This window comes from Hemicordylus capensis, chromosome 4 (assembly GCF_027244095.1).
Source record: "Hemicordylus capensis ecotype Gifberg chromosome 4, rHemCap1.1.pri, whole genome shotgun sequence".
Classification (NCBI taxonomy): Eukaryota; Metazoa; Chordata; class Lepidosauria; order Squamata; family Cordylidae; genus Hemicordylus; species Hemicordylus capensis.
Window position 1 is genome coordinate 112,824,350 of NC_069660.1, and position 16,779 is coordinate 112,841,128.

The window sequence follows — 16,779 nt, forward strand, 5'->3', positions numbered from 1 at the left end:
AATGTCAAAGGACTTAGCACCTCGTCATAAATTATTTATTTATTCATTTAACAAATGGCAGCATGAAGCCACAAGGCCCGATTTTTTCTCGTCTGCTTTGAGAAAGATAAGCATATCTTGCATGAGGAGACATTGTGCTCCTCTCCAAGGCAGATTAGACCTAGGTCAAGGAGATCTTTTGAGGGAAGCTTGATATTACAGCCTGTGCACCTCTTGAAGGTCCTTTTCTCCTCAGCCATTATAAAGATATCCCAACTTGTAGCCCAAGTCTGTTCCAAATTTGAAAAAAAACAGTGAAGCTCAGAAACCATTTCCAAGTCAAACAGTAATCAATTCGATATTTTATTTTATAGCTGAACTCAGAAAGAAGAACTTAAACTATAAGGAGTGACAGACCAAGGACTGAACACAATGGTGGTAGGAAAATAACTGAAAAACAGGTGTCCAGTCCACCCTTAAATAGCACGCTGTAGGCGTGGGGGCTGGGCTTGTTCGCCTCAAAGAGCTGCAGCATTCTACCGCATGGGTCTTGCACAGGCGCATTACCTGTTCTTATGGATCTCGACGGATCTCGATTCAGAACTGAAGGTTATTTGCAGAGTTAAAAAGTAACTTTACTAATGCTCAGACGATCTATTATTTCACCTACTCTTGAGCTGAGCCCTGGAAGTAACTTGAGCTTATTAATTCATGGATCACATTAGAAATGGCATTAGAGCAGTTTTGTTTTTAAATAAAATAAGTATCAATTTTGTAGGGGGGGAGAATGTTTGGTCTTTGGTCAGAAGTTCTGAAAGGGAATCTAACAGTGAAAGACTCCTACACAGCCATGACTATGAATTTTCCCATATGTATTCCTCTGGGCTCCCCCTATAACATTTAATGACAATAATAATACTCAAATATTTTCCCCTTTGGACTTTCTTAATATTGTAATCCCATAGCAGCTTTGTCTTCTAAATTCATGAATGCGTTGTTCATCCAGTTAATAACTTTTGTGGACCTTTTGCAAGAATAAATTACTTACTGAGGTGCAGGACCAGGTGGGCCGGGTGTATATGGAGCTGGATTGTAAGGTCCCATAGGGGCACCAGGAGGTGGACCAGGAGGCCCATGTGGGCCAGGAACAACACCATGAGGTCCATGTGGCACTGGTGGACCAAGAGGATTCACTGGACCCTGTTAAGACAACATAAAATGTTAAGAGTGAAGATGCCCTCAAGCACTAGAAGAACAAATTGGTCCAATATTCAGTAAAAACTCTATTCTCTAAACGTTCCCTTTAGCAGGGGAAATTCCACCACTCAGGTATCTATCTAGAAGTGTTTTGTAATCAGTTTAGCTTTCCTACAACTCATGTGCTTTGGTTCTTATATAGTTTCTCACCATATCATTGCTCTGGGCAATTAACTGTAGATAACAAATGTCTGACTGTATTGACAACCATCTATTATCCTTGCATTTAATCATTTGTTTCCCAGAGTAAGCAGCAACTCTATTAAGGAAAACATTTCCTATGCTTGCCACTCAGTTGCCCCCAAACACAAGGCCATGTATGCAGGTAGGCTGTACAAAGCTATACCAGGCATCAGGATAAAAACAGGTTGCTTACCTGTAACTGATGATCTGGAGATGATCTGTTGTATTCATAACATTGGGTTCTGCGCCTGCGCAGGGACCTCATGGACCGATTAGCTAGCTCCTCGTGCCACCTCCAACTGTCACCTTATTTTTTGCAGTTGGAGCGTGTCCTACTCAGTTTCTGGTGGACGGTCAGTTGCCTTCTATGATGATCCTAATGATTTTTTTCTTTTTGTCCTGCTCTTACATTGTGGGGAGGTTCAGGCGGGTTTTATGAATACAACGGATCACCTCCAGATCATCAGTTACAGGTAAGCAACCTGTTTATCTGGATTGTGATCCGTTGCATTCATAACATTGAGTGAGTAGCCAGCTGTTACCCTGGTGGTGGGTAGCATGTCACTTGTTCATGGCAGGACTTGTTTTAGAACTCCCTGCCCAAAATCTCCTTCCTTTGTTTGTCGCAAATCTATTGCATAATGCTATATGAAGGGTTGGCCAGGTTGCCATTCTGCAGATATCTGTCATCGAAACTCCAGCCAGGTTTGCTGCCGAGGAAGCATAAGCCCTAGTGGCATGTGCCGTAATGGCCCCCGGCGGGGTTTTCCCTTGAGCAGTATAGGCAAGCTTTATGGCCTGTACAATCCATTGAACCAACCTTTGTCTTGAAGCAGGGTGTCCCTTAGAGTTCCCCTTATATAGGATGAACAGTTTCTTTGTGCAGTGAAAATTTTTCGTAGCATCTAAGTAGTATAAAAGCGCCCTTCGAACATCCAGAGAATGCATGGTCTTCTCTAGGCGTAATTCTAGGCTTTGAAAGAAAGTTGGCAGTATTATATCTGCATTGATGTGAAAATCTGTTGTCACCTTTGGTCGAAAACGCAGGTCTAAGCGTAGCAGAACCTTGTGTGGAAAGAACTGCACATTTTATTCTTTACTGTGACCTCTACAGGGATGCCCGTTTAGATTTTATCTCACCCTTGTTGAAGTCTTTTCCTGGCCGCTCAGATGACTTTTATCTTGATTTATTACTGACTAAATTTGATAGTATGAGTACTAACTCTGTGGCCAAGTTTTGTTACGTTGCATGTAAGTTGCGTACTACTATTTTATGATGTTTTATTCTCTTTTTCCTTTTTGCTTGTGTCTGTTCTGGTCATTGATCGAAATAAAGCTTGCTTGCTGCAGCACTAACGTCAAGTCCCATTGTTGCTGTGGCCGTCGTATTGGTGGAGACAAATTATTCAGGCCGTTAATGAACTTCTTGCATTCCGGATGGGAAAATACTGCAGTACCTTCCCATCCCCTATGCTCTGAAGAGATTGCCGCCAAATGCACCTTCAAAGATGCATTTGTTAGGCCCACCATCTTTAGAGTTGTCATATATAGCAATACTTGTCTGACCGTAGCCTGCTTAGGAAAGAATCCGTGCCGCTTGGCATACATTTTAAAATACCTCCATTTGCTGCTATAATTTAGGCATGTGGACCTTTTCCTATTATTTAATAGTATTCTTCAATAACCTATGCGCCACACCCTCAGTTTCAGTGTGTCTAACTGCGGGTGGTGAATCGCGCCGTGACTCTGCATCAGCAAGTCTGGACAGCTTGGACATCTGCGGTAGACCCTTTCCAACAGACGCAGCACCATCGAGAACCACTGCTGTCTGTGCCACCATGGTGTTATTAAGATGCCCCTCGTGGTGTCTCTGAGCATTTGCGAGACCACCCTTGTTATCAGTGGCTGTGGTGGAAACAGATAGAATAGGCTCTTGGTCCATTTGAATTGAAATTCATCTCCTAGTGAACCCTTGCTAACTCCTGCACGCGAGCAATATGCCTGACAAGTTCCCTTATCTGTTGGTATCTGGACTCCGGCAGGTAAGCCCTTTTCTCCTGCATGTCCAAAACCGCACCTATATAATCGACCCTTCTGCGGGGTTCCAATTTGGATTTCTTTAAGTTCACCTTGATTCCCAAGTCCCTTAAAAGATCTAGTACATATTGGACTTGCAAACCTAACTCTTCTTTGTTGTCGCTGACCATCAGCCAATCGTCCAAATACGGGTAGATAACAACTCCCGTCGTTCTCAAATAGGCTACTACAGCCGCCATTACCTTGGTGAACACTCTCGGCGCCGTGGATATGCCGAATGGCAAAACCACATATTGGTACGCTGTACTTCCTATGGTGAATCGCAGGTACTAGTGATGCTCTGCGCGAATGCCTATATGAAAATAAGCGTCCTTCAAGTCCAGGGTGATGGCCCACTCCTCCCGAACCAGAAGGTGTAAGATGCTCTGCAGTGTTACCATCCTGAACTTCCTTGTGTCTACATAGAAGTTCAGCTCTCTCAAGTCCATAATGGCTCTGACACCCCCATCCTTCTTGGGGATCTGAAAGTAACGGGAGTAAAACCCCCGCATCCTGTCCACCCACCTCACTGGCACAATTGCTTGCTTCTCCAACAACACCTGCGCCTCGTCTCTCAGCACCTGGGTTGGCCTGGTATACACTATTCCCTGAAAGGGTGGCAAAGTTTTGAACTCTATCGCGTAACCAGAGATTATAATCTTCAAAACCCACTGGTCTGATGTTATGCGGTGCCACGCTTGAGCGTAGCTGGCCAGCTTGATGGAAACGCTGACCTGCACAAGGCCGATGTTGTGAGCCCTGGGTTCCCTTTCTTGCGGTGTTAATTGCGTTTGTGTTGTTGCTAGTTTTAGAGGTGGATGGACAGTCCCATCAAAGAGACTGCTTTTGCTGATCCTTGCCCTGTTTCTGCCCTCTCTGGCGTTGGGCATATGGCTTATTCCGTTGGTAGGGCTTATAATGCCTCCTGTAATCTCTTTTCTCCTGTCTGTATGAGGTGCGGCCCTGCTGTCGTCCAAATGTACGATTCCTAGACGACTGCCCACCTACAGCTGCCATGAACGTTTTTGCAGTAAACTTTGACTGCTTCCAAGACTGCATTGTCGCATCTGTAGCCTCCGCAAAGAGCCCTTTGCCGTCGAAAGGGAGATATTCAACTTTTTCACGCATGTCTTGTTGCAAGCTTGTTGAGCGCAGCCACGCATGACGCCTAAGAGTTATGGCAGTGGTCATTGCACGAGATTCTGTCTCCGCAGCATGCTTGAAAGTACTTAGCAGATGCCTTGTCACAACAGTGGACTTTTCATACGTACTCTTAAAGTTCTCCTGGAACTCTTCTGCCGACATTGTCGCAGAATCCTGGAACAGTGTGTCCCAAATATGGTGGCCATAACGCGCCAAACATGCCGAATAATTAGCAATTTTTATTGCCAAACTAGACGTCGCATAGATTTTACGTCCAAGGACATCAAGTTTCCTGCCCTCCTTATCATTTGGTGTTGAATGACGCTGACCTCCTTTTGAAGAGGCACATTCTATCACTAGTGAGTTCGGCACCGGGTGCTTCATGAGGTAGCCACTATCGTCATCCTCAATCCTATACAGTCCTTCCAGCTTGCGGGAGGTAGCCGTAGACGTTTGCAAGATCTCCCACGCAGTTTTTGCCGCTTTTGTTATGGCTGGGAGCATCGGCAAAGACACAGGGTGTGTTACTTTAGCCCGGGCCATCATATTGTATACCGGGTCCTTTAAGTCCAACTCAGGTTGTTTTAATTCAAGACCCAGGGCCTCCGCCATCTCTCGTATTTGGATATGGTATGCCTTCAATTCTTCATTGGGCGATACCGACGTGTGCGGAGGCACATCAGATGGGAGCTCTGGTTCAAACGGTTCCTCCGGAATCGAGGGGTCGTCTTCAGACTCTGCTTCCTCTGAGGAATCAGCAACTCCTGAATCTGGTACTGCAAGTGGTGTGGCTGGTACCCTTGGTTGTTGCTCTACTCTGGGCGTAATTGTCGGCCCAGCCCTGGGTGGATGGCCAGCTGCAGGCCCTTCAGTCCGGGATACCAAATTTCCCGACTGCTGTAACGCCTTCCAGATCTTATATTCGGCATAGTCTGCTGGGTATACCACCGGAGGAGAGTGAGTGAAGCCACACGGGTGACCTGATTGTGAGGCGGTTGGATGGGTGAAACATGTCACCGGAGGAGGGCGCACAAATAACGCGGATGGTGCAGTCAACGTCGCTCTGTCCATCATTGCTGGTCCCTGAGTCTGCATTGGACTTGTAGCGGCCGAAACCCGTTGTACTGGTCTTAGTAGAGCAGACAAATGTAGAGGTTGACGCTGTGGCGAAATTGTTGGAGTTCTTGGCACCGGATGTACGCTCGGTGTGTTCAGTACCGACTGCACCCTGGCGCCCTGGTCAGTAGACACACCAGAGAAGCCATGAAAAGTTGATGCTGATGGGGTGGTATCAGCCGAGTCCAAGAGAGCAAGCAAGTCAGATCTTGCCCTCGCACCCTCTGCGATCCCCCTCTCCGCAGCATCCTCTCCAAAATCAAGAAAGTCTTCCGTCCTGAAACCTTGCCTTGGGGTCATGGAAGGCGAGACCACCGGAGTATGGGCTGGGGTGAGTTCCATCGCTCCATGGCGCTGTAAATGAGGTCTCAAACCGTGTGGTTCCAACGGTATCTGAACTGGCATATGCATCGGCATCGTGTTCGAAGTCGATATTGACCTCGACACCGAGCAGGGCTTCGCCATCGATACACTTTGCTCTGTCGATACCGACATCGATGCCGTGTCATCCAACATTTCATCTGGGTAAAGTCTCGGTACTGAATCAACCCTCGACATCGATCCCGACATCGACCCATCAGGGTATGGTCTCGATACCGAGGTAGCTTCCAACGCCGTGCCCGACACTAGTAAACTCTGTGCCCCCGATACAGAGCACTGAGTTGTCTTCGATCTCGGCAACGTCGGGCTTCCTCCCGATACCGAAACCCACGGCGTCGATGCAGTCGACTCCGTGGAATCCCAGCCTTCACAATCAGACTGGAGAGGCAATGGCGAAGGCGTTCGAACATGGACCCTGGTCTTCTTCGTTCTTTTTCGAGGGGGCGATTCCTGTTCCTCCTCCGTCGACGATTTGTGTTTATGTCGCTTATGCCGGTGACTTTTCTTCCCTACGTCCTCCGGCTGTTTGAACTCCTTTGTTCCAGTGGCTTTCGACTGCCGGCCGGCAGGGTCCACTGTAGGAGTACTCGCACTCGACATCGTGTTCGGTATCGCAGCCTGCCTCGCGGTAACGGTCGATACCGAGGTCGAGGGTCTTGGTGTTGGGGGGCGTAGCGCGTCATCATAAAGTGCAGCCCGCAATCTTAACGCTCGGTTTTTCAAAGTTTGTTTTGAAAACGACAAGCAAATCTTACAGCTTTTCGGGTTATGCTGCTCCCCAAGGCACAGTAAGCAGGAGTCATGGGTGTCCGTTGAGGGCAGCTCTGCCTTGCACTCCGAGCAGCGCTTAAAAGTTGTTTTGGGCTTGTCTCGGGTCGCCATAGTCTCAGTCATTCCCGTAACGGGAGAATCTTGTTTTCGCTTTTCTTTCAAGGTTAATCTGTACTCAGTCCAATATACAGTCCAATGTCAAAGTCCGTCGATCTGTCCAAGTTTTTTTTTTTTAAATAAGTAACTAACTAGCCGAGGAGCTTACAGTCCGAGGTGTTGACGCAACGGCGGTCAAACAGAAACTGAAAGAGACACGCCCCAACTGCCGGAGATAGGGGAAGCACGACCTCGTGCATGGCAGTTGAGGGCGGAGCGAGGAGCTAGCTAGTCGGTCCGTGAGGTCACTGCACAGGCGCAGAACCCATATTTATGAATGCAACGGATCACTATCCAGATCAGATAGAATAGGCTCTTGGTCCATTTGAATTGAAATGCATCTCCTAGTGAACCCTTGCTAACTCCTGCACGCGAGCAATATGCCTGACATTTTGTGTTTGCAGCAGTTGCAAACAGACCCAAATCCGGCCAACCCCAATCATTGAACAGGGTCCTCAGATAGTCCATGCTCAACTCCCATTCATGGTGTTGGTTGTGCAGCAACGTTTGACTGAAACCATCTACCTGAACATTGTCTGTCCCTTTTATATGCAAAGCTGTCGGGGTTATGGTCCGAGCTATGCACCACTCCCAGATATGTTCACTCAGTAGGCATAGCGCCCGAGACACTGTTCCACCCTGCTTGTGTAGGTACACTATTGCCGTGGTGTTGTCCAGGTGAACCTGCACAACTTTCCCCTGCAGCAGCGGCTGGAAAGCTTTTAGGGCTAGAAACACAGTAAGGAATTCCAGATAATTTATGTGCTTCTTTCGCTGGTGACTGGACCATTGCCCCTGTATCTGATGGTGTAGACAATGCACGCCCCAGCCCTATAGGGAGGCGTCCATTATCAAAACACATGTGGGGATGAGCAACTTGAAAGGCACACCCACTCGTAAACTGGCAGGAACCATCCACCAATCCAATGATCTTAATACTACAAGTGGTAGCGTCAGCCACTTCTGCTGATTGTCGTGATTTGGACGGATGTTTCTGAGATACCACATCTGAAGAGTGCGCATATGCAAGCGAGTGTTACAAACTGTCGCATTGCATGACGCCATGAGACCGAGTAGCCTTTGTACTGACACTGCCTGTTGCCTTGGTTGTCCATGGAACAAGCGGTGAAACTTAAGTATTCGGGGGCACATCAGCCGGGAGCTCTGGATCTAAAGGCTCCTCTGCAATCGTAGGATCCTCTTCATCAGTATCCGATGTATTAGAGAAATCTGCATCCCCTGAATCTGGTACCTCAATAGATACAATTGATACATTCTGTCCTCGTCTAACCGTGGTTGCAGGTGCTTTGGGCCCTATGGGCACATTTGTAGGTACAGTCGAACAGTCGAACAGCGTTGGCTGCCTCTGATCCCCTCGCCAGACAATTGCAAAGTAGTCTGGCCTGGTATAGTCCTCGTCTTTTCCCGTTGCTGGGACGGTTGTACGAGGCCGGCCTCCTGCTGTGCCTTCCAAATTTTATAATCCGCATGATCTACTGGGTAAACCACTGGTGGGACATGCAAGAAACCACACAAATGGGTCAACTGAGATGAGGCAGGGCGGACACAATAAGGCAAAGGTGGGCATACAAATAAGGGAGACGGTCCAGTCACTGTTGCCCTATCATTTCTGGACCTGCATTGGGCTTGTGGCCGCCGATATTAGTTGAATAGGCCTTGGTAACACAGGCAGATGCACCGGAGACATCGATGGGATCTTCGGTGCTGGCTGTATGGTTGGTGTCTTCGGAACCGACAAGTGTCTGGTGCAGTGCTCGACTTCGACTCCAGAGAAGCCATGAAACGTCGATCCCATTGGTGTGCTATCTGTAGAGTCCCGAAGAGTCAGCAAGTCTGTTCTCACCCTAGAATCCGCTAATCTTTCTTTCTCCATGGCATCTTCTCCAAAATCAAGGTAGTCCTCCGTTTGGTATTCCTGTCTTGGAGTCATGGCAGGTGACATAAGCGAGGTATTACAGGAGTAAGCTCCATCGCCCCGCAACGCTGTTGAAGCACCTTTGATCCTGAAGCGTTGAAAACCCTCGATGTCGAAGTATCGTGAGCCCTCGACATCGTGCTCGACATCAACTCCGATGCTGTCTGCGCCGCCATGGCCGATATGGATGGAGTCATCATCGATCCCAACGGAGGTGGAAAGCTTGAGCTCTCCATCGTTACTGTGACTCACGGTGTCGAAGTTCCAGACCCCATAGAGGCCCAGTCCTCATAGTCTAATTGCAATGCAGTTGGTTACGGAGTTCGGCTGTGGATGTGAGTTTTCTTTGTCCTTTTCCAAGGCGGTGAAATTTCTGGCTCTTTCTCTGTGGATTTGTGCTTGTGACGCTTGTGCCGGTGGCACTTTCTCTCCACCTCCTCGGGCCATTTAAATTCTTGCACTGTGGTGGCTTTAGACTGCTGCCTAGCAGAGTCCACCACAGGAACAACGGAGCCCGGTATCGAGGGGCCCAGCATTGAGGTCGGTATCAAGGAGTTGAACCCTGTTCTCGATGTCGAGGGTCTCGGCGTCGGTGGACGCAGTGCATCGTCATAGAGGGCTGCTCGTAATCTCAGTGCTCGGTTCTTTAGCGTTTGCTTTGAAAAAGACGAGCAAATCTTACAACTCGCTGGGTTATGCTGCTCCCCCAGACATAACAAACAGGAGTCATGAGTATCCGTTGTTGGCAATTTTCCCGGCATTCAGAGCAGCGCTTAAAAGTTGTTTTGGGCTTGTCCTTGGCAGACATTGCATCAGGCATTACCCTTGACCAGCAGGAATGAATCGTTTTTGTACTTGTCAGTATAAGGTTTTTCCTATGAGCAAGTTCCAATAAAAACAGTCTAATGTTCAAATTCCGTTCGTAGGTCGTAATCCATTCTGAGTCTTTACCAAAAATTCCCAAACAATCCGAGGAGCTAATCAATCCGAGGTGTAGACGCAACGGCAGTCTAACAGAAACTGAGTAGGACACACCCCAACCGCAAAGAATAAGGAGAGCACGATCTTGTGCGTGGCAGCTGGAGGCGGCACGAGGAGCTAGCTAATCGGTCCATGAGGCCCCTGCACAGGCACAGAACCCAATGTTATGAATGCAACGGATCATGATCCAGATCTTCAACATCCTATTTTATCTCCCCCAACAACAGCAGATGCTTTTGTAAGGATGAAATAACTGAATACTTACTCCAATCTTCTCTTCTATAAGTTGCCGAGCATAATCAATCTGCTGGGGTGTTCCTCGGATAGTAAACAATTTCATATTTGGATCTGCATTTGGTGGAGGGTTTCTTTGAAGTTCTATTCTAGCACCAGATTGTTGGCTGATGCTCTTGATAGTTTCACCACCTGAAATGATTACAAGAAGAATTATTATAAAAGTTATTTGAGAAAAAACCTAACTAATATTTTATATTGGTCTCTACAAAACTTATAAAGAAATTGAATGTAAAGTGAGATCTCTGAACAGTTCATATTCCCCCAAAGAAGAGCCATCATAGCTTGAGACTGCGATATCTTGGATAGTTTTACAATCAAAAAAATGTTGCACTTGCTTGAGTAATATTTTACTCTATATGGTTTTGTGAGAACACCTTCTGCATTCATCCTGATTTACACTCCATTCAAAAATCAAAGTTATATCACAAACTTTCTCCCTTCTGTAGAAGCAATAACAAGATACTACAGCCCTACTGCCTAATGAATACACTCACATTCCACTCAAAAAAGTGACCACTGCCTTTTAGAAAATTGCATTAACTTTCTCCATCATCATGGATAGGAAAAGTGGCCTACATCTAAACTAAGAGCTGCATGAGGGAACCTTTCTGTGTGCGCACAAAAGGGAAGGGCAATTTCAGTGATGCCCTTTTCTCTGCAGCCATCTGTGCCTCTAAAAAATATCTATGAACATTGCAGCACCTTCAGGGACACTTTTTGGGAGGTACTGATGGTTGCCAAGGGTTTGTTCAAAAGTGCACCACACCAATATGTGCATGAGAAAGCGTTCTCCATATACAAAAACAGGATGCTCACCTGTAAAAGATGATCTGGAGGCGATCCAATGACATTCATAAGTATGAGTTCTACACATGCACAAGACTATCTGGGTAGAGTTCTATTGCTCCTCACTGCTACCAGAACTGCTTCACTGCTCATGCAGGAGTTCTGTTATAACTGGCAGTTTGGGACTCTCCTTCTCAGTTCCTCTTTTTGCACTGGCTATGCACTGAATCCACCAGATGTCCAGAAAACACCAGCCAACTGATGACTCCAAATTCTGGTTCAAGGGATGGGGGGCAGATACTAGTCCCCTCAAAACCCTGAACAACAACGCTGGATGTGAACTCGCAGAGGCAATACAGGCAGAAAAGAACTGCTTCTTTGCTGCACGTATCGCCTGAGCATAGATCTTTAAATGTGCGCTATGTCATAATCTGTCGGATTCGCGTCGAGTCTTTCTCCACTTGCGCTTCAGTCGCCTACCTTGCTGCTTCAGCCCCCGTAGATCTTCCGTATACCAAGGGGCCAGTTTTGAAACAGGTCGGAGGGAACACTTATAACCTCTTCGGGAGGACCATTCTAATAGGCCCCTCGCCCCTGCGGAGGTGGGAAGTTGTCGTAAGTCCAACCTTAACAAGATGGTTAAGGGTGGCCTTACAGCCAAGAGTTCCAGGAAATTGATATGTAGACTCTGCTGTTTCGGAATCCACATTCCCAGAGTTTAATAAAACGTCTGAAAGCGCCCCTCAGCCTAGGAGTGATGCATTGGTGGTCAGCCAAGCTGTAGGCTGTGGAACGGTATGCCCTGTTGCAAGTTCACCTCCGCAGTCCACCACTTCAAGCTTGCCAGTACATCTTCGGGCACCATAACGGTGCAGATTGTCTGTACTGAGGCAGAACGTTGCCAGGTACCAGAGATGCAGTTTCCTCATTTGCAGTTTGACATACCTCACAGTCTTCATGCATGATGCCATCCGCTCCAACAGCCTTTGCACAACAGTATGTGCTCGCTGAGTAGGTACATGCTGAAACTGCAACAATAAGTCCATTATTCTGCAAACACGTTCCCTTGGGAGAAACACTCTCTGTTCCTGTGGGTCCAACACTGCCCCATGTATTATATCTTTTTCAAAAGGCTAAGGTACGACTTGTCCCAGTTTACCTGGATCTCGAGCTTGTCCAGCAGGCGGAGCACTGTTGAGATCTGCGTATCTAACTGGTCACTGGTCTTTGCTACAAAGAGACGGTCGTCCAGGTACAGATACACAGTTACATCTTGTGTCCTAAGGTGCACCATTATGTCAGCCATACACTTGGTGAACACACGTGGGGCTGGGGACAACCCAAATGGAAGTACGTTGTATTGGTACACATTCATGCCCACCGTGAAGCGCAGGAATTTTCTGTGATTCACCTGTATACTGATGTGAAAATATGCATCTTTTAAAACCAGTGTTGCAACACATTCCTCGCCATGTAGTAGAAACAGGATATGCTGCAACACTATCATCCAGAATTTTCTCACACCAATAAACAGGTTCAGGCCCCGTAAGCCCATGATTGGGTGAATAACCCCATCTCTTTTTGCAATCTGGAAGTATCAAGAATAAAAGCCTCTGTTCCGCTCTGCCTATCGCACCAGAGAGATAGCACCCTTCACCTCTTCCCACAATGTTGGTGTCGCCAGAGTATATGTTATAACTATGAAACATGGCACTGTTGTGAACTCTAGAGCATATCTCGTTTGCACTATTCTCAATACCCAGCGATCTCACGTTATGTTGCATCATGCAAAGGCATGGCTTGCCAGCTTGATGGCTAACGTGGCATTGCTGGATGGTGTTGATGGACAGTTGTACAAATCAAAGATGTTGCTTGGCCTGGTCCATAGATTTGTTGCGGGAACCCTGTTGGTTCTTAGACTTGGAGTTATATGGCTTCCTTTGAAATTTTTGAAAGGGTATCCAGTAATCACGTTTGTAAGGAGGCCGGTATGAACCCTGTCGATGATTGTAAGAGTGGTACTTGCTATTCACAGTTGAAGGTGTTGTAGATGTAAGAGTCTTAGCTGTATATTTTGATTTTTAAAAACTTTTTCTATTGTTGAATCGGTGTCCTTGCATAACAAGCTCTTGCCATCGAAAGGCAGGTACTGTATTTTCTCTATTTTTTCTTTCTGCTGCAGAGCTGTTGATCGCAGCCAGACATGTCTCCATAATATTATGGCCATAGCCAGCATTAGATGCTCCATCTTGGCTAGATGCTTAGCATTACTAAGCTGTTGATGTGTTAGAGTAGTAGTTTTCACCAATGTTTCCTCAAACCACGTTTGGAAAACCTCTGGAGTCAAACCTGCTTGCTTCCACAGTATGTGGATATATTTGGCCATGCAAACCGTATAATTTGCTCTCTTAATTGCTAGACAAGCAGTTGAATACATCTTCCTTCCCAAGACATCTAGTTTTCGTCCCTCATCTGCAGCCATAGTATGTCTGCTGCCTGATTTTGATGAAGATGCACAATCAATGACCAGTGAGTTAGGCACTGGATGATTCATCAAGTACTCCATTTTCATCCTCCTGAATCCTATAAAGGGTCTCTAGACATTTTGATGTAGGAGTTGTTTAAAATACAGCCAAGGCTGACTGTACTTTGTGATGACTGGCAACACTGGAAGGAACACAGGTTGAGATGCAGCTGCTGTCTTCATAAAATCGTAAACTGGATCTTCCAAGTCTGTATTTTTCTTTTTGAGATCTAGACCCAAGGCTGACACCATCTTCTCAATGTACCTGTGATAGGAAAGGAGTTCCTCTAAAGGTGTATTTGCCAGAACCACAGGCACAAGAGTGGAATTCTATTGGAGGCTTTGACTCATTGTAATCTGTAGTAGCAGAATCTGAATCTATCATCCAAGGATTCCACTGGTTCCACAGGTGTGGAAACATTTGGTCTTGCAGAATTAACAGCATGAGCAAACGTTTGATGCTTTAGAGTCTGCTGATATGCTGCTTGGGTGCCAACATTATGTATACCTAACCGAGTGTTCATTAACTCTATGGTCTGTGTACTGACTGAAGGTCTTTTAGGTGCTACTACCATACCTGTGGTCTGAGTATTCACAGCAGGCTTAGAAGGTTGAACCCCTACTGAGGTCTGAATTGCAGTGGACGAGTGGACTGTGTGTAGTTGTGTCACCGTGTTGCTGCAGGCACATTGTCTTAAGCACTTCTCCTTGCTTTCCATAATTTATACCCTGATATTCTTAATTAAAACCAGGCGATTTCACTGCCTGAAGATCTCTAGTCTCACCCCATCTGCCATTGGGCAACAATCTTTCCTCATTGGAACAATGTGCAGGCCACAGTCCCCCTTGTTAGAAGTTTCTGTGTAAGGAGATGAGATGTAGATGGGTGGACTAAAGAATTAGATGGTTGCACCAGTCTAATGAGGACACAGTTAGTGTTTTAGGCACAACTGACTCATCTCCCAAGGCGTCATCATCTTCATCTAAACCATGGCTCAAAAAGCCATGGAAAGTGGAAGCAGATGGGGTGCTTTCATTAGACTCTAGTAGCATTAGAAACGTCTGTGAGGAATTAGGGTCCAGATTCCATCCCTGTTTGCACAGGCACTTCCTGGACATTTACTTGAGCTGAAGAATATGCCCAATATCAGGGGGATGGGGATTGCTGTGGAGTTGGTGCAGGAGAAAGGGATACTGCCCGATACTGAGCTGATGGAGTGCTTTATGTGGTTACTTTAGACATAGCCAGCTGCTGATGTCTCCTAGCAACAACTTGTGCTAGCACTACTTCCTTAGTTGGAAGGGATCGCTCTGCCAAAGGCAGAGCTGCCTACAAATTACACTGCAGTTGGTGAAGGCGTCAAGGAACCTGATATCAGGGTAGGTGCAGGAACATGATCACTTTTATCCCCGTGCTTTCTAGGGGTAGGCTCAGTGCTTCCATCTCTCTTTGTCTTGTCTCTCGTGATGCTGCTTCTGCTCTCCTCTTTCCTTAGCTGGAGGCTGCGGCTCCTTGAACTGATCCAATGTTGACAATGCTGGAGCCTCTGATGTCGAGGGTTTTGACTGTGAAGGAGATTCAGCCTTCAACATCACTGCCAATCTTGAAGCTGATGAGGCAGGGGAGCGAGGCACTGGAGTCTGAAAGAGGTCTGAAAGAGTCTTCAAACAATGCTGCTCAGCCTTAATGCCCTGTATTTTAAAGTTTGTTTAGAGAAAGAGGCACAAACTTTACATATGCTCATGTTGTGCTCTTCCCCGAGGCAGAGGAGGCAAAGCGGGTGGCAATCTGTTGACAGGAGAGATGCCCAACATTTTGAAGATCTCTTAAAGGTTTATTTTGTTTGGCTTAGGCTCCATTTGCTGCCTGTTCTCATTTGCTTGGTTTTTTTGTTTTGTTTAAACGAAACAAAGCTGACGTACATTTTATGAAGAGTAATCTAGCTGTCCACATCAGTTCATATTAGTTAATATTTTTCATCCGCCGTCCACTAAGCTATCATGTTGTTAATCACTGTCTAAGTCATACACAAAGAGGATCTGACTGAAATTTTTAAAAAACTTTATAAATTAAAATGAGGATCCACAGCTACCACAGTACTGAGGGCTTAGGAAGTCAAAAAGAAACTGAGGAGAGTGCCCAACTGCCAGTTATAACAGAACTCCTGCGCAAGTACAGAAGTAGTTCTGGGTGCAGTGAGGCGCTACAGAATTCTACCCAGATAGTCCTGTGCAGGTGCAGAACCAATACTTATGGAGGTCATCAGATCTTCATCCAGACCTCTTAGTTTGGATGCAAGGCCACCGTTGCTATGCGACAAACACAAGGAAGATAAAATAAGTTAGCTCACAAAACAAATTATGTTTCTTACCTTTTCCAATAATTAATCCAGTTTTTCCAGTAGGCACAATAAAATTAAATTCTTGTAGCCCACCAGGTGGCCCCATATTCCAATTGCCCTGACCTCTACCTCTTCCGCGACCTCCAGGTCCTGGACCACCAGGATTGCCAGCCTAGATTAAGAATGAAAGGAAGTTAGAATTATCATTACAAAATTGCCGCATGTAGAAAAGCAACTCCCCCCACCCTGCAGGGCTTTTTGAAAAAATTACTGGTACTGATGCACATGCAATAATATAAATGTATCTACAAAAAGGATCTTTGTATCCTTTTATACATTTGCAGAAGCCACAGAATTCCTGTTACCTTCCTTCTGGCCCTTCCGATACCAGAAGCAAGCTGGGCTGAAAGAAAAGTGCTGGGGCAACAGACCATCAATTAGTAAGTGGAGAATGTTTCCGCTCCTGTCACTCATCTGGTACTTTTGATAAAATTAAACCACCATACCCTTAAGAACATAAGAACAGCCCTGCTGGATCAGGCCCAAGGCCCATCTAATCCAGCATCCCGTTTCACACAGTGGCCCACCCTTTCTACAGACATGTGAACAAAAGTGTAGCTTTAACTTTAATGTATAGTTTGGCTCTCACGAAGGTGGTAAGCCTGTGCCTGGGCTGTACTACTTAGGAGAGCAGGTGAGAATTCACAGTTTAGTGCTCTTTCAACAAAATATTTTTCTACATAAAAGAACTAGGTGTTAGAATAGTATTTTTGTTTAGCCTTTCTTCTAACATGCTAAATTCCTATATGGAGGTTTTGGGTGGGGTTTTTTGGTACCAAAGCATATTTAAT

At 46.2% G+C, this 16,779-nt stretch overlaps 1 protein-coding gene across 10 annotated transcripts in view; it reads right to left on the reverse strand.

Annotated features, from left to right (window-relative positions):
- FUBP1 (far upstream element binding protein 1) overlaps nucleotides 1–16,779 on the reverse strand; it is a 60,367-nt gene that overhangs the window by 18,578 nt on the left and 25,010 nt on the right. For all 10 annotated transcript variants that reach the window (XR_008306538.1, XR_008306537.1, XM_053247950.1 and 7 more), the window contains 3 exons: nucleotides 15,959–16,100; nucleotides 10,245–10,405; nucleotides 1,028–1,179 (listed from right to left, as the gene is read on the reverse strand). Coding sequence is in view for 8 of the 10 variants with exons in the window: in XM_053247950.1 (XP_053103925.1) it covers nucleotides 1,028–1,179; nucleotides 10,245–10,405; nucleotides 15,959–16,100 (455 nt within the window). In the remaining 2 variants the exon portion in view is untranslated. The remainder of the gene's footprint in view (nucleotides 1–1,027; nucleotides 1,180–10,244; nucleotides 10,406–15,958; nucleotides 16,101–16,779) is intronic.